The 20,313-nt window shown below is 49.0% G+C and overlaps 7 protein-coding genes across 7 annotated transcripts in view; 5 read left to right on the top strand and 2 right to left on the bottom strand.

Moving 5' to 3' along the window:
* Positions 1-1,027: 1,027 nt before the first annotated feature.
* Positions 1,028-2,587, top strand: BDV38DRAFT_166107 (VOC family protein). Its single transcript, XM_032051875.1, has one exon. The coding sequence runs from the start codon at positions 1,123-1,125 to the stop codon at positions 2,527-2,529; it is 1,407 nt and encodes a 468-aa protein (XP_031910312.1). The 5' UTR covers positions 1,028-1,122; the 3' UTR covers positions 2,530-2,587.
* A 935-nt stretch (positions 2,588-3,522) lies between these two features.
* Positions 3,523-5,566, top strand: BDV38DRAFT_295497 (GMC family oxidoreductase). The gene has a single exon (XM_032062717.1). The coding sequence runs from the start codon at positions 3,645-3,647 to the stop codon at positions 5,529-5,531; it is 1,887 nt and encodes a 628-aa protein (XP_031910311.1). The 5' UTR covers positions 3,523-3,644; the 3' UTR covers positions 5,532-5,566.
* An 83-nt stretch (positions 5,567-5,649) lies between these two features.
* Positions 5,650-6,775, bottom strand: BDV38DRAFT_256058 (mitochondrial 54S ribosomal protein bL21m). Its single transcript, XM_032055486.1, has one exon. It carries the CDS (start codon positions 6,680-6,682, stop codon positions 5,963-5,965), a length of 720 nt encoding a protein of 239 aa, XP_031910310.1. The 5' UTR covers positions 6,683-6,775; the 3' UTR covers positions 5,650-5,962.
* Positions 6,776-7,114: 339 nt separating this feature from the next.
* On the top strand, positions 7,115-8,826 carry BDV38DRAFT_256053 (rRNA-processing protein NSA2). Its single transcript, XM_032055485.1, has 7 exons — positions 7,115-7,160; positions 7,292-7,302; positions 7,368-7,910; positions 7,965-8,064; positions 8,120-8,203; positions 8,264-8,292; positions 8,355-8,826. The coding sequence occupies exons 1-7, from the start codon at positions 7,158-7,160 to the stop codon at positions 8,368-8,370; spliced, it is 786 nt and encodes a 261-aa protein (XP_031910309.1). The 5' UTR covers positions 7,115-7,157; the 3' UTR covers positions 8,371-8,826.
* A 572-nt stretch (positions 8,827-9,398) lies between these two features.
* BDV38DRAFT_295494 (FAD-binding oxidoreductase) lies at positions 9,399-11,320 on the top strand (the record flags this gene model as incomplete). The annotated part of the gene is made up of 8 exons (XM_032062716.1): positions 9,399-9,429; positions 9,805-9,932; positions 9,966-10,101; positions 10,168-10,229; positions 10,312-10,402; positions 10,484-10,817; positions 10,887-11,086; positions 11,190-11,320. 8 exons carry the CDS (start codon positions 9,399-9,401, stop codon positions 11,318-11,320), a joined length of 1,113 nt encoding a protein of 370 aa, XP_031910308.1.
* A 324-nt stretch (positions 11,321-11,644) lies between these two features.
* BDV38DRAFT_256052 (serine/threonine/tyrosine protein kinase MPS1) lies at positions 11,645-14,623 on the bottom strand. Its single transcript, XM_032055484.1, has one exon. It carries the CDS (start codon positions 14,537-14,539, stop codon positions 12,026-12,028), a length of 2,514 nt encoding a protein of 837 aa, XP_031910307.1. The 5' UTR covers positions 14,540-14,623; the 3' UTR covers positions 11,645-12,025.
* Positions 14,624-17,763: 3,140 nt separating this feature from the next.
* Positions 17,764-20,313, top strand: part of BDV38DRAFT_166061 (putative cell wall protein) — a 2,979-nt gene continuing 429 nt past the window's right edge. Inside the window, exon 1 of the mRNA XM_032051874.1 lies at positions 17,764-20,291. Within this exon, the coding sequence (XP_031910306.1) occupies positions 18,146-20,291 (2,146 nt within the window). The 5' untranslated portion in view covers positions 17,764-18,145. The remainder of the gene's footprint in view (positions 20,292-20,313) is intronic.

Genomic DNA, 20,313 nt, shown 5'->3' with positions numbered 1-20,313 from the left:
AACGGCATATCTATCAGTACCATTTCCGGCTCAACCACTTATGATGGCCTCTGTATTTGCTATGTAGACCCCGCTATATTAGTATGTGGGGAAGCTCTCTAATTAATGGGTTCCTTTGATTATACCGAGGATGATCGGGCAGTATGAACTATAAGAGACCGAGTGTTCTCCTGCGTCGAGGGTTCAGTCAATCGAGCAATTCTTCAGCGATTAGTACTTTTAGCAGTTATACAGATTGCCGCAACGAGCAACAGATGGCTCTCAAGCCAATGACACCCCCAATGTTCTGGTCTCAGCGAGAGAACTTGTGCCAAATGGGCGACTGCAACAACTCCAGAAGAGACGGCCGCCGACCTTCCACCAATGCTGTACGGAATATAGACGCTCCTTATGAATCAAGAAACGACAAGAAAGCCAATAGAAAGCGCATAATAAACCCAACATATGTATATCTATTAACAAACTAAACATGCAGTAGGTAAGCCGTTTTACATGTGCGTATCTTCACAAATTGGCATTATCTCCTTCATATTACATATTTCGGCAGCGACTAATCGGACGCCTCATGTGACTAGTAGTTGAAAAACCTTCCTTACTGAATCGAGTGACAACCTGCCTGAAGTGGACCAGATTCTATCTATAGATGACCTAATTAGGAAGGCGAACTCAAAAAGGCAGATGTCAGGATTCGACCTGGGTAAGTTTCCCCGACACCTCCCTCATTCCCCACATCTCCCCTCTTCTGCGATTACTTATTCTTGGAATAAACTCCGTATAGATGCAGTCTAAGTCTCACATATTACCTAACAGATCGTCCAAGCCCGAGAATAAGCGTGCAAGATAGTGGCGGAAGATATCCGAGTTCCGACAGATAGGGCGATGACGCCGTCGATGGTGTGCATAGATGTTAAGCTTATCAAATGATAGACTACTCCAATTAAATCGGTAAGCAGTGCGGAGTATGAGTATTTATAATGCGTCGATATTTACTAGTAGCGATAAGTACCCTCCATCACTACCGAATCACTTGAAGTTATTGTATCCTCCCTAACGTAAATATATATATGCCTTTATCTTTCTTTTCGCTTGATTGTATCTGCGTTATCGAATTAATAACCTACAATGGGGTGGGATCAAGACGCCCTCAGAGCCCAGTTTTGCCATGCACTTTCCGAAATGTACAAGAGCGAAGTCCCTCTCTACGGAGATCTAGTAGATCTCGTTTGGAAGGCAGATGCCGAAGCCATCAACGCCAGCCAGAAACAAGGGACCGCAGTGATTGACCCGGACGAGATCCTACCGTCGCGAAATCGAGTCGAAAGACATGGCGCCATCCGGCTAGGTACCGCATACGAGCTCTCAACTATTCGACGTATGTTTGCAATCATGGGCATGTTCCCTGTAGGATATTACGATCTGAGTGCGGCCGGATTCCCAATGCATGCTACTGCGTTTCGTCCCTGGACAAAGAAAGCGCTATCCAAAAACCCATTTCGAGTGTTCACGACGGTTCTACGTATGGAGTTGTTGACGGAGAAAACCCGAGACCTGGCACAAAGAGCCCTACGACAGAGGAATATCTTTACGGATCGGTTAGTCGCTCTCATTGAGCTAGCTGAAAAGCAAGGTCAGCTTAGTCCGACGGATTGCAGAGAGTTTATCGTGGAAGGGCTAGAGACGTTCCGGTGGCATTCCAGGGCGACTGTGACGATGGAGGAATATCAGATTCTAAAAGCTGAGCATCCACTAATTGCGGATGTTGTTTCCTTTCCCAGTTGCCATATTAATCATCTCACGCCACGAACAATCGATATCGATCTAGTGCAGAAAATGATGCAGGAGCATGGCATGCCCGCAAAGGAACGGATTGAAGGTCCCCCGCCACGGCAATGTCCGATTTTGCTCCGTCAGACTAGCTTTAAAGCATTCGAGGAAACTGTTTACTTCCGAAACACTCATGGAAATTTTGTAAAAGGGTCGCATACAGCTCGGTTTGGGGAGGTTGAGCAGCGCGGATGCGCTTTGACGCGAAAAGGCCGCCAACTTTACGACCGAATCTTGTCACGGGCCAATATTGAGTCTACAGGGAGAGGTGTCAGTGCTTCTGAGTATGACAGCCTCCTGGTGAATCATTTCATGGAGTTCCCGGACGATATGGCCCAGTTGCAGTCTCGGCAACTGGCGTATTTTTGTTACCATTTAACGCCACACGGTCAAGAGTCCCCAGGGCTCGACCTGCAAGGGGGGAATATGACCTTGAAACAGCTACTGGAGAATAAAATCGTCGAGTATGAGCCCATCACATATGAGGACTTTCTACCCTTGTCGGCCGGAGGTATCTTCAATTCAAATTTAGGAAGCACGTCCCAATCTAAACAGCTGGTCATGGAAGCTGAAGCTGACTTGGATGGATTTCAACGTATGCTTGGGACGTCTATAATGGATGAGTTCCATCTCTATGCGCAAATACAAGAGAACAGCTTGGAATGCTGTCGAAGGGAATTAGGATTAGATATGATTCTAGAGTGAGTAATAGTATTTCGGTATGTTGTCACTAGGCGTATAATAATATTATTCCAATGTGAACCTCAACTTCTCGGCAACAAGCAATGGTCTTGGTTCTTGACCCTGGTAGTTCATTGATGTGATAACTAATTCTCCAGTCGAAGGTAATCGATATATCAGCGCCACTGAGCTGGTCAGATGGTCACTGGACGAGGCCTGCTTTTCTTCAACGAGAATGGCACAGCCCTACTTCCAAGGTCGGTGTGGAAATGAATAAAGGAAGGCGTTCGGAACAAAGGAGTATGTGCCGTCTGTTCCTCCAAGTTGTCACCCCAAAACAACAAAGTTCAACACTACGAGGTCCATAAAATTGGTCTAGAAACTTGGAAGATATGAAAGATGATCAAACTTTGGACTATTCCCACATCCGTGAAGAAGGATTCCACCGTTCATTGTTTACGGGTGTCTTTGTTCTCTCACCGCCACTGCTGACGAGCCCTAAATCCTTCCCGATGTGATCCACCGCCACTAGGAAGCCTCACTAACGTAGTAACGACGCGCATTTACTCAACTGTTAGTGATCCAACCTGCATAAACTATCGAGCTGACTATGACTGTATCTTGCCAATAATTGTACGGAGTATCTAATAATCTGACGTTCCCTAGGCGTTTGTTGACGGGACACTGCCACCTTTATCCTTTCACGAGAAAAAACACTTATCCTTTGGGTATTAAACTTGACTGACGGATGACTGCGCTAATCTTACGTTGTAAAGGCGATGCTATTTATTGATATCAATATATATATATATATATATATCTATCTATACATATATACCGTCAGCATGACTGCATGATGTAACATGTGCCATTTATAACCCTATAATTCTTCAGGTAGTTGCTCCAGTCGGATTATAACGGCCCCTTGCATTATCGATCTGTGGCGGACTGTATGGATGAAAGTTTAGATAGAATATTGTATGCTTAGGCCCCAAACCGAAAGATTGAGGCTTGTCCGGGATTATCCAACTGTGGGAGTATTTCTACGGAGCATTCCTCCCTCACGTCTGTTAGACATTCTCGATCATCGGGCAAGTTTTAATCTCTTTGGGCGAATCTAATATCCTCATTCCATCACAATGCGTGTATCCCTCGTGGGCTTTGTAGCCACGGCATATGCTCAACTTGGCCCTCAGGCCAACCTCTTCGGTTATGAGAAACTGGGGCATCTCTTGGGGAGTTCCTTCGGGGTCCCTGGAGCCGACGCGGCCTTCGACTATGTGGTTGTGGGAGGTGGAACAGCTGGTCTGACTATTGCCAGCCGCCTAGCCCAACGTGGATCTAATCAAAGTGTTGCCGTGGTGGAGGCCGGCGGATTCTATGAAGTCGACAATGGCAATCTTTCTGTTGTCCCGGGCTATTGCACCTACTTCACAGGGTGGTCCCCGGACAACTACCAGCCGCTTGTCGACTGGGGCATTACCACTGAGCCACAGCCGGGGACAAGCAATCGCGCCCATCACTATCCGCGTGGGAAGACCCTCGGGGGCAGTTCAGCGAGGAATTTTATGCTCTACCAACGGCCTACATTAGACAGCATGCAGAAATGGGCAGATGAGGTAGGTGACCAGAGCTATACCTTTACCAATATGCTCCCCTTCTTCAAGAAATCTGGTCATTATACGCCTCCCGATCAAGCTGCCTATACCGATATGTCCAACACCCAGGCAACAGACGTTTTCAGCCCTTCTGGGGGGCCCCTTAAGATATCGTTCAGCAATGAAGTCGATCAATTTGGCACTTATGCGCGCAAAGCGTTTGTTGGCCTTGGCATGGACCAAATTGATGGGTTCAATAGCGGCAAGCTATTGGGATCTGCGTATGCGACGTCAACGATTGATCCTAGGAACGCACATCGTTCGTCATCCGAGTCCAGCTTCCTGCAAGCGGCCCTCAATGACGGCGCAGATTTGGTAGTGTACAAGAACACCTTGGGACAAAAGATTCTCTTTGATTCAAACAATGTCGCTACCGGTGTGCAAGTTTCAACAGGCGGGACGTTTGGCACCAGGCCAGTCAACTTCACGTTGACCGCTCGCAAAGAAGTGATCCTGTCTGCAGGAGCGCTTCAATCTCCTCAGCTATTAATGGTCTCTGGAATTGGCCCATGTGATGAATTCGCCGAATTCGACATCCCTTGCATTAGCAACTTACCAGGCGTCGGCAAGAACATGCAAGACCACATGATGTTTGGGTCTTCGCACCGTGTGAATGTTCAAACCGCCTCTGCGTTCGGCAACAAGACACTCGTGGAACAATTCACGCAGCAATACCTCCAGAATGCCTCGGGTCCGCTCTCTATCTTTTCATCCAGTTACTATGGTTGGGAGAAGCTCCCGGAGCCATACCGTTCCCGGTTATCGAATCGGTCAATCCAAGCACTCTCTGCTGTTCCGAACGACTGGCCTGAACTCGAATGGCTTACCGTCGCTGCCTACCTTGGCGACGGCACCAACAGACAAACTGTCGATCCCGCGGATGGTTATAATTACGGCACTATCGCCACAGCTCTCGTCGCACCGCAATCTCGCGGAAGGGTCTCCCTGGCAGGTCCAGATATGAATACCCTGCCTGTCGTTGATCCCCAGTGGTACGTCAATCCCGCAGACATGGAGCTAGCTATCCAGGGGTTCAAACGCGGTCGTCAGGTATGGGAGAAGCTGGCTGAATTAGAGGTTGCCGATCCGGTAGAGTACTACCCAGGGACCAATGTCACGACGGACGAGCAAATTCGCGAGTTCATCAGCCACACTTCAACGACTGTCTACCATGCCTCGAGCACCTGTAAGATGGGCCAGAAGGAGGATCCCATGGCTGTCCTGGATAGTAGTGCGCGGGTATACGGTGTACAGGGCCTGCGCGTCGTCGATGCAAGTAGCTTTCCTTTTCTACCACCAGGGCACCCTCAGTCGGTGGTGTACGCTCTTGCAGAGAAGATTGCAGACGAGATTTTGAGCGCGCAGTAACGTTATAGCCCTTCGACTTTTGGACTGCACATATGATGTTAGGTTGTATATGATTTGTATAGTATTATATTATTGTCAGACCTAGTAATGATTAATTGATGCCCTAGTTCATAATGTGGAGAGACAAAGTGCTAGAAACGCATAGCAAACCACTTACTGTTGATTAGCTTCTATCGCAACGACACTTCTCGGCTCAAGTTAAACATTCAAATTGCAATATAGAATACAGTACAATGCACTATTCAATGTGCAATAAATCTATCTGTACATGTTGCCTCAATGCCCAATCAACAGATATAGAACAAGCCCAAAAGACCATCGTGACCCATCCTGCCGTAGCCTGAGGTGGTCAACTCAAACGCAGTGTTTTCGCTGCCTCTCGCCATCCCCCCATTATTCATATCGAGTATCCTGCGAATGGAGAATCCGCTTTATGCCTTGACTTCCACCTCCTGCCCATCCTCGACAATAACAGCACCCTCCTGCAGTAATTCCTCCGCAGTCTTCACTTTGACATCCATCACCCTCAGCAGGGTATACCGATGCTTGCTGCGCACCTGTCTCACATGTCGCTGTCTCCGCTTCGTCTTCTCCTTCACCCTCAATGGCTCCGAATCAACTCCCATAACACGCACTCGGCACTCAAATAGCCGCTCATCGATGTATGGTGCCCCCTTCAGCGTAAACTCACGAGATCCCAGAACAGACGCCCGGTTGAAACGGATGACATCGCCGGGCTTGACCTTGGGCATCAAGAAAGGGAGACGGAGGTGATCACCTTCAGTGAGAAGGTAGGGGCTGTCGTGGAGGTGAGCAGTGATGTAGTGCGGCTTTTGAGTCGTCAGGTATGGCAACTTCTCGAGAAGGGATTTGGTCACTTTTAACGGGGAGGTGAAGGTCGGAGCCACGGGGAGTTTGGTAGTTGGGATGGTATTCGACGGTGTGGAGATGGGTGATTGTTGACTAGGTGTGCTGGTCTGAGCGCGGGGTGTTGCGCTTAGTGGTTCCGAGGGCTGCTCAGGGTGTGATTGCGAGGTCGTGGCCGTCGTTGACGCTTGACGCAGACAGGACCCGAAGGTGGTGGTGAGAGGCCGGGCGGACTGCTCGAATGGCAGTGCGAAGGCTCTTGCGAGCGCCGTTCGGGAAAACATTTTTGTGGTTGTTGCAGAATTGTCTGCCTCCTCGTAATCCTGCACTTGCTTTTCCGGATTGGAAAAGACAAGACTAATATCGCAATGGACGTGGTGGACAGTTCTTGTATCAGTCCGAACTTGAGGCCGCGAGAAATTCCAGTGGATCCCGATGTGGTTAAACACGTGATGTGGCTGGTGCCAATGTTTTCTATGGTGATTGACACTGATAGGGTGGGTTCCAAAATTGCTGGTTAGAGATTGAATCGAGAATTATTATCCTTAGAAAAGGAAATCTTTAATTTTATATATTCCACTGCGTTTGCTGTGCAGGAAGATCTCTTGTTGGTTGTTGGAAGAGTGAAGTTTGTTGGTCTGTATATCACGTGATTTATCGATACCAAGCCACTCTATCCGTGCATCGAACTTTTTCTACATCTCCGCCAACAGAGTTGATAATACCCAGATCATCTCAACCCGTTGATTTTTATTAATCATGGTACGTCTATGACCCCCCCGATATGGCCAGATTGCTCGGCCACCCATCAAAATGCTCCGAGTCATTCGGGCGCCGCTCTGGAGGACTTTGATAATAGATATTTGGTAACTAACAATTCTTTCCAACTACAGCCTCAGAACGAGTTCGTCCTCCTGCCTCCGTCAACTGTTCTCCGTTACCCCAACATAACATACTGATCACTTCCAGGTATATCGAGCGCTGGCAAAAGCAGCACGGAAAGCGTCTTGACCACGACGAGCGAGTCCGCAAGCGCCAAGCCCGTGAAGCCCATCAGCAGTCCAAGGATGCCCAGAACTTGCGTGGTCTGAGGGCCAAGCTGTACCAGCAGAAGCGCCATGCCGAGAAGATCCAGATGAGGAAGCGCATCAAGGCGCAGGAGGAGAAGAATGTCAAGTCTTCCGCGCCCGACGAGCCATCCAAGACGCCTTTGCCGCAGTATCTGCTCGACCGTTCCCAGGCCACCAATGCTAAGGCACTTTCTAGCGCTATCAAGGATAAGCGTAAGGAACAGGCCGCCAAGTTTGCGGTTCCTCTGCCTAAGGTCAAAGGTATCAGTGAGGAGGAGATGTTCAAGGTTGTCAACACCGGAAAGAAGACGCATAAGAAGTCCTGGAAGAGAATGATCACGAAACCCACTTTCGTTGGCAATGACTTTACCAGAGTTAACCCCAAGCGTGAACGTTTCATCAGACCCATGGGTCTGCGTTATAAGAAGGCGAACGTCACACAGTATGTTTTTCCCATCTTTGCAAGGAATTGTTACTAACGGTTGTTCCTACTTAGCCCTGAGCTGGGAGTCACTGTTCAACTACCCATTATTTCGGTTAAGAAGAACCCCCAGAACCCACTGTACACTTCTCTGGGTGTTTTGACCAAGGGAACGGTATGTTCTGCTGCTGACCCTCCCCTGGTGGTTTTGCTCGCTAACCCAAACATAGATCGTCGAAGTAAACGTTTCAGAACTAGGCCTGGTAACAACCAGTGGACGTGTTGTATGGGGTAAATACGCACAGATCAGTAACGTAAATATGCCTAGAACCCTATGTAAGAGAAACCGTTCGATATGCTAACCTTGAATCTAGAACCCTGAAAACGACGGATGCGTCAATGCGTATGTCCCCCTAGACTTATTTGCCCTTTTGACTACTCGGAATTCTAACTCTCGGTCCTCAGTGTTCTCCTCGTTTAATCATTCTACGGTCAACGTTCATGAATCAGCCCCACCACTTAAATTCTTCATCTTCGATACCATTTGATGTCATAGAAATTTCGTCTTTGGCTTTCCTTTCTTCCCTTACTCGCCGGCGGCGTTCGAGGCGTGCAATATGTCATTTATCAAAAGTATCGTTCTGATATATATCCAATTGCAATTGTATTGGAAAATCATTTGGTGCAGTATACTACTATCTATGTAGGCATGTTCTTTAGGTGATTGGTTCACGTCAGCCGGCCTTCCTAGTTTAGAAAAATAGACGACCGTTCGACGGTCACAAAGCCTATAGGGAGGTTAATATGCAAAAATCAGTTATCTATCTATCGGGGGAAATACGAACGGTCAAACATGTCAATGGGATAAGTTTCTAGTCTAGTATTGCTGACACAAGTAGCTATAGGGTCGTTATACACTCTAGAATAATTATCCTGGCAGCTAACTGTGATGATTGCTTTTGCCTATACACATGCAAATTGCTATAGGATATATATTAGTAGTTTGAGCTAATAAAAAACACGCTAGCGATCACTGCCTTTCTGGGTGTTTGTTGCTCCCTGGAAGGGCATAAAACACGGTGTGTATATATAAAAGTATTTACATATATCCGCTATTGAACAGGATTGGTTTACATTTCTAAAAAATATATACAACAACCATAGATCTACGCTAGCCCGTACTTACTCTTCTAGACATCGGGATATCTCACCGTGATAGGTGGATTAAAACTTGTCCGTGGCTAGTATCTGTAACTGTATAATAGCCTTCTATGATAGAAAGTCCTTATATACCAATATTTAGAGCTTTGGGAGTAAAGGCCAGGGCTACGGTTTGTACAGAGATACAGGTTGGAAGGTTGCTTATACTATCTATCATCCCTGTAATTTTAGTTCTTAAATATACACGCCACCCCCAGGTCAAGCTCTCTGGTTGATCCACCACCGCCGGCATTCTCCAGCTCAAGAGGACAGTGGGTTGATACCTCGAGTAGAATTGCTTATACTAGCATGGATAAGACTAATTGGATGAAATTACATTGTGTGTTTAGCGCGGCGGGGTTTGAAATTAATAAGTAGTAGGTCGTAGTAGTAGTAGCTCTAGGGCAATGCAAAGGCTGCGTTGGCCTGGGTAACAGCTATGGAAGGCCGGTACTACTGAACTAAAATCTGACAGCTGGACCCGATGTGAAGCTAATATTTCTATTGCTGGCCAATCTCTAATCGTAGTTCTTTGATGCAACGCAATCATTCCATCAAGTGATTAGGGCCAACTGTGCCCCTTAGTGTATATCTAAGCTCGTGACTGCTCTTCAACAAACCAGCGCCAGTTCACTTTCTCTCAACTTAAAGCGGGTAGACCCAATTGACTACTCATCATGGCTTTCGGCACGGCAGCTGCGCTTGTCAAGTTGAGTATTGTCTTCTGGTAAGGTAGTGACTCCAGACGTTGAGTCAAAGTATCAGGCAGCTGTGACATGCCCTTTGTCTCAGACGTGCTGGACCCCAGCTGCTGGCTTTAGTAGTGCAGATGAGTCTGCTATTGTTCTTGATATCCGTCAGTTTCAGTCTGAGTAGCTGACATCGGAGGGAGTTGCTCGCATTAGATCGGGAATCACTTGGGGTGAGGTGTATGCCTGGCTGGAGGGGCAAAACCTGCCAGCTATTGGAGGTCGAGACCAGCAGGTCAGACTAGGAGGTTTTCTCCTCGGAGGTGAGGATCTACGATCATTCTCAAGAGGATGTTCTTGGGGCATGGAACCTAACAGTTAATCAACAGGCAGCATGGGGGCTTTGCTTAATCTTTATGGTCTTGGATCGGATGGCGTGAGAAACTTTGAGGTGAGGGAGGCTGCTTTTGTTTTTTTTTTTTTTATAGATACCCAATATGCTTTCTTGCAGCACTCACAGTCGACATCTCCAGGTCCTGTTGGCCAACGGCAGACAGATTAATGCGAACGCGAATGAAAACGCCGATCTCCATCGCGTTCTGAAGGGTGGTGGCTCCAACTATGGTATGTGGCATACTTTTGTTATAGGCTTTACTTGTATTGCGAGCTCAGACAGCCTCGACGTCCCTCTGACACATTTAATAGGTATCGTCACGCAGTTCGACCTTGAAACTCATCCTCTGATCAATGTCCAACACACGATCAACCTCTACAATCCAGATGGCCATGTTGAGACCAACAAAGCAACAGTTGCCGTTCAGAAGGCCATGGAGGATGACCCTAAAATTGGGTTGCTCACCACTTTCAACAATGGCTTCGTTGCTGTGGGCTTACTCTATGGAGATACCCCAGCGGAACCACCTTCGGCTTTTGAGTTTTTCTATAATTTTAAAAACCTGATGACGATGGCTCTCCCCACTACAAATGGAGCCCTCCTATCGTTAGCGCAAGCCATGGGAAATATCCAAGTTTCCCAGAAGTGAGTGCAGAGAGGCAAATAAAAGAAAAAGAAAAAGAGGGCACCCAGCTAGTCACTAACACGCGATAGGCGAGCTACTTGCACGGTCACTACCCAGGTTTCACAGGAACTCTACGAAGAAGTCTACAAGTCCTGGACCGAGGTCTGCAAGACCCTTCCGTCTGGCTGCGTTCTGCATTATACCATCCAGTTGATGGGCAAGGCTGGTGTACAGGCAGGAAAGGATCGTGGAGAGAATATCATGGGACACGAGAGTATTCCGCAGTGCTGTACGTCCATATTTGCGTCCTGCCACACAATGACACCCATCATCTGGAGTTAAATGGCAAACTCCAGGTGTATGACAACGCTAACCGTAATCCCAATTCATAGGGTGGGTTTTCACCTGTGAGTGGCCCCAGGAGGGTGGCGACGACGCCGCCGCGGCGCAACAGGCAGTGGATACATTGTCCGAAATGGTGCACTCTCTGGCCAGAGGAAAGGGACTCTTATTGGACTTTTAGTGTATGAGCTTTGCCATGGCCTCTCAAAGGCTTCTAGGCAGTTACGGGGCTGAGAATATCAAGACGATGCATGAGGCTGCAGCCAAGGACGACCCTGAGGGGTCTTCCAGAAGCTGCAGTCCGGTGGCTTTCTCCTGCGCAACAATGTCTAAATTCTCTCGCCTCTTCCCATGAGTGAGGGTCTTTGTAGTCCCAGCCTAGAGGATAGTGGATTTGAGCTTTCTGCTTTATTTGACTTCCTGTATCGCCAAGCGAACAGGATTCGCAAAAGAACAATCCAGTTATGGACAGATATATACGAAAGACAAGTGAAACCACAAGAGATCTGTTGTGAAGGTAGGTCATGTATTACTCGCACTAACAGGTTCTTAAAGATAAGGCGCATGACTATATTTTAAGTGTATGCCATTATATTCCAAGTATACTCAAACTCCAAACCCACGCTGAAATCACAGCTTCCAATGCATCCATGAGTGACAAAGATTCATATACAATGCCCAAAAGCGTCCTCAAAACACCAAGTCCGTGTACCCAAAGGGTAAAATTATAGATCCAAGAAGTGTAAAACAAAGGAAATACTCCATGCTGGGCAGAACCAGTCCAATAGGCAGGCATGAACGCCGGATCGTCGGATCATCCAGGATATCAAACAACAAATATTCGAGGGCCAACATAAACAAAAGAAATTAGTCGAGTCAAGTGTCATCATGCGTTCTCTTCCAATGCTGCTTTGATCTTTGCAAAAAATCCAGCAGGCCAAGCCGCGAGTTCTTCCTCCTTAGGGATGCCGCGCACCTTGCAGTGATTTACTACGTTCACCAAAATCCTGTTGAGCATTTCCTGGGTGACGGGAACAGCTCCTTCAAGTTGCGCCTCAGGGTATAAGAATGGATCCCTCTGAGCCAGGAGTTGATCCACGGTCGGTCGTAATGTCTGATCACGTTGCAAGCACCCCTTCAACGTTCGGATCAATCCCGGCGGTATCAGCGCTCCTCCAACACCAAAGGCGGGGAAATCAATCTTGACATTTGGATTGGGGATGGCCAAGATGCGCTCATAGTATTTGGCGATCTTCGCAAAAGGAGGCTGACCATACACCATCTTATAGAGAATACAACCCAAGCTCCAGACATCGCTCGGCTTACCAAGCTTCATCACTTTTCCAACGCTTGCCGGCAACCCGAGTGATGCGTTCGAATCAACCAAAGCTTCTGGTGACATATAATTTGGCGTACCAACTTGCTGTTCACGGTGTACATTGACCGTATTGTCCTGGATGGCGTTCGCGATTCCAAAGTCGATCAGTTTCAGCCTTCCTTGTACAAGAAGGAAGTTTGCGGGCTTCAAGTCCGAATGAACAATGTTGTAGTTATGGACTGCTTGAACGCACTCAAGCATCTCCTTCCAATAATATCGAGTGAAGTTGATATCAAAAACGGCATCCTCGGCATTTAATCGGTACGTGAGTACCTTCTCTAGGTCAGATTCTCCAATTTCCATGAGTACACTGAGAGTATTCTTGTCGGAGTTCAACTCCCAGTCAAACAAGCGTACGACACGGTCCAGGTTTTCCAATTTTTTGAGTAGATCGATCTCTCCCTTGTAGCCAGCCAATGTTACGGGATCGACATCCTCCAGGTTCACTCGTTTTAGAGCAAAGATCTTGTAGTTCTCGGCCATTACTCGGTACACGCGCGAACTTCCGCCCCGGCCAATGCAGTCTAATCGCGTGAAGGGTTTGTGATTGACCGATACTTGATTGCGCTTTTTGCGGGATGAGGACGCGGTAGCCGCACCTCCTGTTGCTGTAGCGGTCTCGAGTACGGACATCTTTGGGGGAGGAGGCGCCGGCCTATGTGGGGTATTGTTGCTTCGAGTTGATAGGATCTTTCTGGGTGAGTTTCCAGCTGGAGTTTCCATGCTTTCTTTCTTTTCGTCCCCATGGGCCACTGAAAGCTTTTCTGGTTTGTCAAGCAAGTTGAAGCCCTGTTGTTTCACCCGTTTGAAGGTCGGTGGCGGCTCGTTCTCTTGGTCGCGAGCTGCAGGTAGTGTAGGCGGAGGGGGAACTTTGAAGACGGGTTGATCCTTCGCGCTTGAATGTTTGGATGATGACGCCTCTGATGATGAGCCAGGTGTCGACTTCGAGTGTGACCCGTAAGACTTCGGTGAGGAGGACCTCGAAAAGGGGCCCTCAGTCGCTGAAATGCCAGCAGCTTCGTATGATCGGTACCCTTCCGACCTATGTGGGCTAGGGTCTGTTGCCCATGATACTTTGGGCGATGATGATTTCATCGTGCTTTTGTAATGATAGTCATCGTTGACATAGTTTCCATCAGGGTTCGTCTCTTTGTAACTGTCTGGATCATTGTTTTCCTCACTTTGCCGCCGGAGCACGCCTCTTCTCGCTGGCCCATTCAGAAATGTTCCTGTAAGCCTTCCTACCCTCTTCACACGAAGCGAACTATGAATTCCCAGATCTTCTCCATTCCGACTCCGCAATACCGATGCGGTGCCCAGACGTGGTGCGTAATCATCCTCATGTTTTACTATCCGTCCATCTTCGAGACGACTTGCGCTATCATGCCCTTCAACAGAGCTCCTATCAGCGGATCGCCTTTGGGAGGGCGATATGGACGCGGGGGATCGCGTGCTACTACGTGACCCAGTAATGCGAACACTGCGATGCCTTGGAGCTGGTGTGACAAAATCATGCGAGCTTCCTCTCGCTTCAGAGTCGGCATCCTCACCGCCTGAAGCATGCGATCCTTCTCTTCGAAACCTTGCGCTACTAGTTAATCCGGGTCCAATGCGGACGACCCGAGGCGCCGGGCTCCCGGTCGACCGGTCGTTGGGAGACGTTGTGCGGGAGCGCCTCTCTTGGCTCATTGATGCTGAAGCTACGCGGTCACTCTGGTGATGATCGCTTTGGCCATTTTGGTGCCGGCGAGGGGATAGGTCTAACCCATCTTCATCAAGCAAGGCTTTGACGGAAGCACTGAATTTGGGCTCTGGAACCTCGTCATCGGAGCTATCGCCGGCAGAGTAGCGCTTGGACATCGAAAATTCATTGCTTCTTAGTGCGGCCGAATTCTGCAATTCCGGTGACGTGCGCCTGGAGCTGGCGCGAGAGACCGAGGCGCGGGACATTTGTCGGGATGACTGCTGTCGATGGAGACTACCCGTATATGCTGCGGAGAGGGAGTTAGTGGAAGCCAACATAACGATTCAAAGCGAGGCCATATGGACGCGTCCGCCAATGCGTCGGTCCCGCTACCCAAGAGATACAGATAGGCACTGGCCGCCAGGTTGTCGACTTTTACTTGTTGTGTATACCAGTCGAGATCAACGTACTCGAAGAAACAACGTTACGGGGAGGCTGGGGAGCGGGTATCTTATCACGTGATTTGTTGTTGCCACGGCAATGGTGGGATGACAACAAAGCATGGCTTTTTTCTTTTGCTGCAGTCGCCACTTGAGAGTACATACACATTATCCACATACATGAATCTTCTACATCATGTACAGTAGATACATTATGGTCTACTTGACCTGGCGTTTTGCTGCTCCCAGAGCCATTGAACCACTATTGCAGCATAAGGGGACTGAGCGTCACGGTTTATATGTCACGCCAAGTTACCCCGTCTTCCTCATATATAGTACTTTTTGTCACTATATATAGGTTGTGCATGGCTCCGATTTACTCGCTTTTTCTGAGTTTCGGGAGTCAAACGTCATTACAACCCTACTTAGATTAATTTTAATCTGAAACATACCCTAAAACCTTCTCGGACGTGTTCTCAGCGAACATGGACATCTCTACCTAATATGTTCGCTGCAGACCGGGAGTCTAACATGGAGCTGACACTCCAAGGATGAAGCACTAGTGCTGACTGCCCAACGCATAGCCGATATCTTAGCTGCAAGCCAATTACCTAACTGCTCAATAGCCATAGGCTGTGGTACGCTTGCTGCATACTACGATAGACAATATGAGTTAAGTTCGCGTATATGTCTAAGCAAACAATCATACGATGGTTACTTTACTCTCAGGTAAGTGGACATAGCTACGGCAAGTCTCGGCTGTTATTCGAGAGTGATGGAGGTGATAGGTCCAAAGAGTATGTAGTAGTTATCCAGTCTGGATTATTATAGGAGTTATATCCCTCAAAACTTCTGTTATTTGAAAATTCCCTAGATAACGTAGCGTAGTATCCCGACACCGACTAAATGTCGGCATTTCCATGGGCTCGGAGAATGCCCGAATTCTCTGATGCACCATGTATGTTCTATGCATGCAAGAGTACGTACAGAGTACAAAATTACTACTACTATCAACACTGAATGCTATCGTATTCGGGTACATTCCATACGGAGTGCACTGTTTTTCAATATGTTGTCTGTATGTATAGAGTACAATCTAAAGTAGACATGCACCTGACATAGTTCACCTGAGAGTCACCTGCCCTCCAAAAGCTGATCGTCATCCAAAAATACCTATCTTTCCCGATACTCTTCTTCTCACATCCAAGGAATTCTCTCCATCACGGTAACTTTCGCTGATAAGGTTACAACCTTGAAAAAACCTCCTGTCAACCATGACCAAACTCAGTTAATATGCCGAGATACGGATGTTAAAGTTTTCAAGAGTTTCTTAGAATAGAGGGAAGAACGAGATGGATCCAGTCCAGCTGCAGGTGATGAAACTGCGAACCCTTCGCAACCTCCCCCACTTTTGTTACAGAGTCGAACAAACGCTTGAGGTAAACTTGCTCGATTTGGTTTGATCGCACGGAAATTCCTCACTGAGCGCGATCTGAACCTGGTTCCCATCGGTTAAGGCGGCCAAACGGGGCATCTCAGGCCACTCAGAGGGGAGTGGAGCCTTAGGAACCAAGGCCACAAGAGCACATGGAGTCATGGACGCATGGATCCAGGAACGCCCTTACTTGGGTAATGATCTCCAAAGGAAGGCTATCCCGAGGTTAACATTCAACTATTGTGGACTATGACGCTGAATATGGCCTGGACCACAGTAGGTCTCCTTTATTCTCGATGATTGTGAGTCTCTTCCACACCATCGGTTGATTTCGACTCTCAACCACGAGGACAGGGAATTCCTGATTTTTGAGGTCTCGACAGTCGACCAATGCTGGAAAGGTGAAGCAAGCCAAGACTCTTAGTCTACTGCACCGCCGTCTTTGGTCCCTGACTAGTGCCCAAACCGGTAAGTCCATTCCACAATTTTCAGTTACTCCGTACACCCATGACCCTAAGGAGATGGGGTTCTCTTCTTACGTGACTCTGTATGGGGAATCCTTTCGAAAGGGAACTGACCTAGGTTTCACGGTGCCCACCCAACCCCAGGCTACTTTTTTTTATTTCTTCTTTTTTTCTAATGAGGGTGTTCATGCCTTCCCTGGAGAAAAACAATTACTATTATATTTGGTGGCGGTTGTTATCTCGGCTAACACTCGCGATGTCTCGATAGGTTGATAAGACCATATCCGTTTTTTATTTGCTTGGGTGTTGTACTTAGTACTCAGTATGCACTCTCGGTAGGAAATCCTTTCGGTGATTTTCATCCGAACTCCCCCTTTCAGCAGGCGGTGTTTAAGCTTTATGCAGCACATTAAAACCATATGATGCACTCAACACTGCATTGACCATGACGCTTTCCTCCCCCATGGTCTTTTGCGTACTCAATCGCCGACGTATGTTGACAAGGACTATACGAACCTCACGTCTCATGGTGCCTCGAGTCAATGAAAAGCTTATAGAGCAATACCTCGAGGGCAAAACACCGGTCGTGGTGATCGTCCATGGGTCGACTCGGGGGTAGACCGGTTCGACGATTATCGTTTTCCTTGCCAAAAGGAGAGATAGAGATCTTTCATCATTGGTCAATGTTAATAGCAAAGTCGCAGTATTCCGTTTTCTGTTGACAGTGCTTGCTAACCAACCCCTGGAGCAAGTTACTATTTGTCTACGACGCGATGGTTTTTTGTTTTTCTTTTTTCCAACGCTTCCTTCTAGTGCGTGGACTCCACCGGAATCCACCATTTGTTGGTTTTTGACTTTTTCCTTTTTGATTTCTATTCTTTCCTCCGATTTCCGTCAACTCCTAGTCTCCTACTCCTATGCTTTAGCGCTAATAGGTTGTGAATCAATGGCTTCATCGTACTAGTCCATTTTTAGAAGAGTCTGGGTTGAGGAACTGATTGAAAGGGCCCTTGGTCTGTGATCAGTACTATCCCACAGACTGCCGGGCTCTGGAGAATGTTGCTGCCGAAGTATAGCCTGTGATCCAGACTGGCGACCTGCATGGTTCGGATTCCGAGTTAGTGAACCCCGTTGCCTGAAATAGTATGCTCGTCCTGCTTGGTGTGTTTCGAAGGTTTCCACACTAAACGTTAGCCCAATGTCATTTGCTTTCCCACTGGCAGTTAGGGATCCACCCGGCTAACTTGGCCTTGAAGATCCGGCTCGATCACAGATACTCCAGTTACTCCCAGGGGCCGTGTGCTAACTTCCAATGAGGGAAAGCCGGGCTGGGGTGCGGTCTCCATCGCACAAGGTAGTAGTAACCATGGAAGCAGACGCCTCAGGGGTATATAAACCCCAGCGAAGATCACCTCTCTCTGAACTTCAAGCCTTCGTCAATCGCTTCAACTTGGTCTCTTCAGTCGGGGCCTGCCTTTCATTTTTATTTTGTTTGATACTTGTTCTTTTTTATTTACCAGTCTGTCGTTAATAAACTTTGGCTGCTAACAGCCAGTCATCTTTTCTTTTATCTTTTCTGAAGTCATTCGTTGATATCTTAGCATAATGCGTGCTAACAACCTTCTGTTGCTCGCCGGTCTGGCGAGCTCCGTTGCTGCTTACCCCACTGATATCGAGAGCCGTACTCTTGGCCCCCTTCTGGAAGGTATTGGCAAGGGTATTGCCGATATTGGTGAGGGTGTTGGAGAAGGGATTGAGGATGTCACCAAGGGCTTGGCCGGCCTGATCAGCCTCCTCTTCGGTGGCAGCAGTGGCCACACCACAGTAACCATCCTCGAGGGAATCAGCGCTCAGGCAGCCGCGGCCCTCCAGGGTGGTGCTTTGGGATGCACCGCTGGTACTATCCATGCTGACGCACGTGCGGAGTTGGTTGCATGGCTTAAGGCTCATGCTGAGTTTGATGCCTCTTTGAAGGCAGCCCTCGTGGCCTGGGCCCAAGGCGGAGCCTCCGCCACCTTGTCCGTGGATGTCTGTGCTGGACTGTCACTGTTCATCCCCACTTGTGCCGACATTGCCGCTAAGGGTGATCTGTATGTGACCCTGGACGGTGTCTTCTCCTCAACCGATCTTGCTGCCGAAGTTGTGCTCAGCGCTTCGGCTCAGTCTTCCCTGTCTACCTTCCTCTCTGGACACCTTGGTCTTGGTCTCGATGTCGACATCAGGGCTGGTCTTGGCCTCTGTGCTGGCGGTGGTGTTGTCGCCGATCTGGCCGCGGATGTTAAGGCCGCCCTGAAGGCTTGGCTCTCTGGCTCGGAGTGCACCTTGAGCCACTCGCTGAAGGTCTCTATTCTTGCCTGGTTGGAGGGTAAAGTTGAAACCGGTGTCGTCTCGATTGGCTCTGTTCCTTCCGGTGGTTTGGCGACTATCTCCGCTGGTGCTGCTATTGGCAGCCTCGTTGAAGAGTCTGGACTTCTGGTTGCCAGTGCCCAAGCTTCCCTCTCTGCCTTCCTCGAGACCGACATTGTTGCTGACCTTGAGGTTGAGATCCTCACCGCCCTCAAGGCTTGTGCTAAGGGTGGTCTCGCTGCTGATCTCAGCGTTGAAGTCCGTACCGCTTTGGCTATCTGGCTCTCTGGCTCCAGCTGCCGTCTTGGTGCCGAACTCAAGTCTGTTGTTCTGTTCTGGCTTACCTTTGCTGTTTCTGCCGATGTCGCGGTTGATGTGAGCGGTAGTCTTCTCACTGATCTCACCTCGTTCCTCACCGGAACTGTTGACACCCTTATCGGCACTAACCTCCGTGGTGTGATCTCTGTTCTCATCTCTGGCGAGAGCCTCGTCTCCGTTTCCCTTGATGCTCGTGCTCAGCTCGCTGCCGTCTGCGGTGGTGCTGCTGGTATTGAGATTGACACTCAGATTATCCTCGTCATCATCCAGTGGCTCTCTGGCTGCGACACCGGATCTGGCGTCCCCATCCGCCCTCCTCCTTCCGGCTCCGTTGTCCCCAGCATTCCCGCTTCTACGCCTGTTGCCTCTACTCCCGCTGTCTCAACTCCTCTTGTGCCGACTCCTGTCCCCACCAGTGCCGGTGCGACTGGCAGCGACGTTCCTTCCGTTCCCGCTGGCTCTGCTACTACCGGTGTTACCTCCGGTGTTAGCTCAGGCTCTGTTGTGCCTACCCCTAGCGGCCCCGCTCCTAGCGATGAGGCCAGCACCACTCCCTGCGATACCATTACCTCTGAGACTGTCATTGGCAGCGCCACCACCGAGTATCCTTCCAGCCCCGCCCCCACTGATGTCAGCCCTACCGGTTCTGAGTCTGTGAGCGTTCCTGCTGTTCCTACTCCCAGCGGCCCTGCTTCTAGCGGCCCTGCCCCAAGTGACGAGGCCAGCAGCACTCCCTGTGATACCATTACCTCCGAGACTGTGATCGCCAGTGCCACCACTGATATTGTTCCTACTGGCCCTGCTGTTACTGGTGTTACTTCCGGTGTTAGCTCCGGCTCTGTTGTCCCTACCCCTAGCGGTCCTGCCCCGGGTGAGGAGGCCAGCAGCACTCCTTGCGACACTATTACCTCTGAGACTGTCATCGCCAGCGCTACTACTGATGTAGTCCCCACTGGCCCTGCCGTTACCGGTGTTACCTCCGGTGTCAGCTCTGGCTCTGTTGTCCCTACTCCCAGCGGCCCTGCCCCCGGCGAAGAGGCTAGCAGCACTCCCTGCGATACCATCACCTCCGAGACTGTGATCGCCAGTGCCACCACTGACGTGGTTCC

This window comes from Aspergillus pseudotamarii (assembly GCF_009193445.1).
Source record: "Aspergillus pseudotamarii strain CBS 117625 unplaced genomic scaffold BDV38scaffold_56, whole genome shotgun sequence".
Lineage (NCBI taxonomy): Eukaryota > Fungi > Ascomycota > Eurotiomycetes > Eurotiales > Aspergillaceae > Aspergillus > Aspergillus pseudotamarii.
Note: the sequence above shows the minus strand (reverse complement) of the source record. Positions and strands in the feature narration are given on the sequence as shown.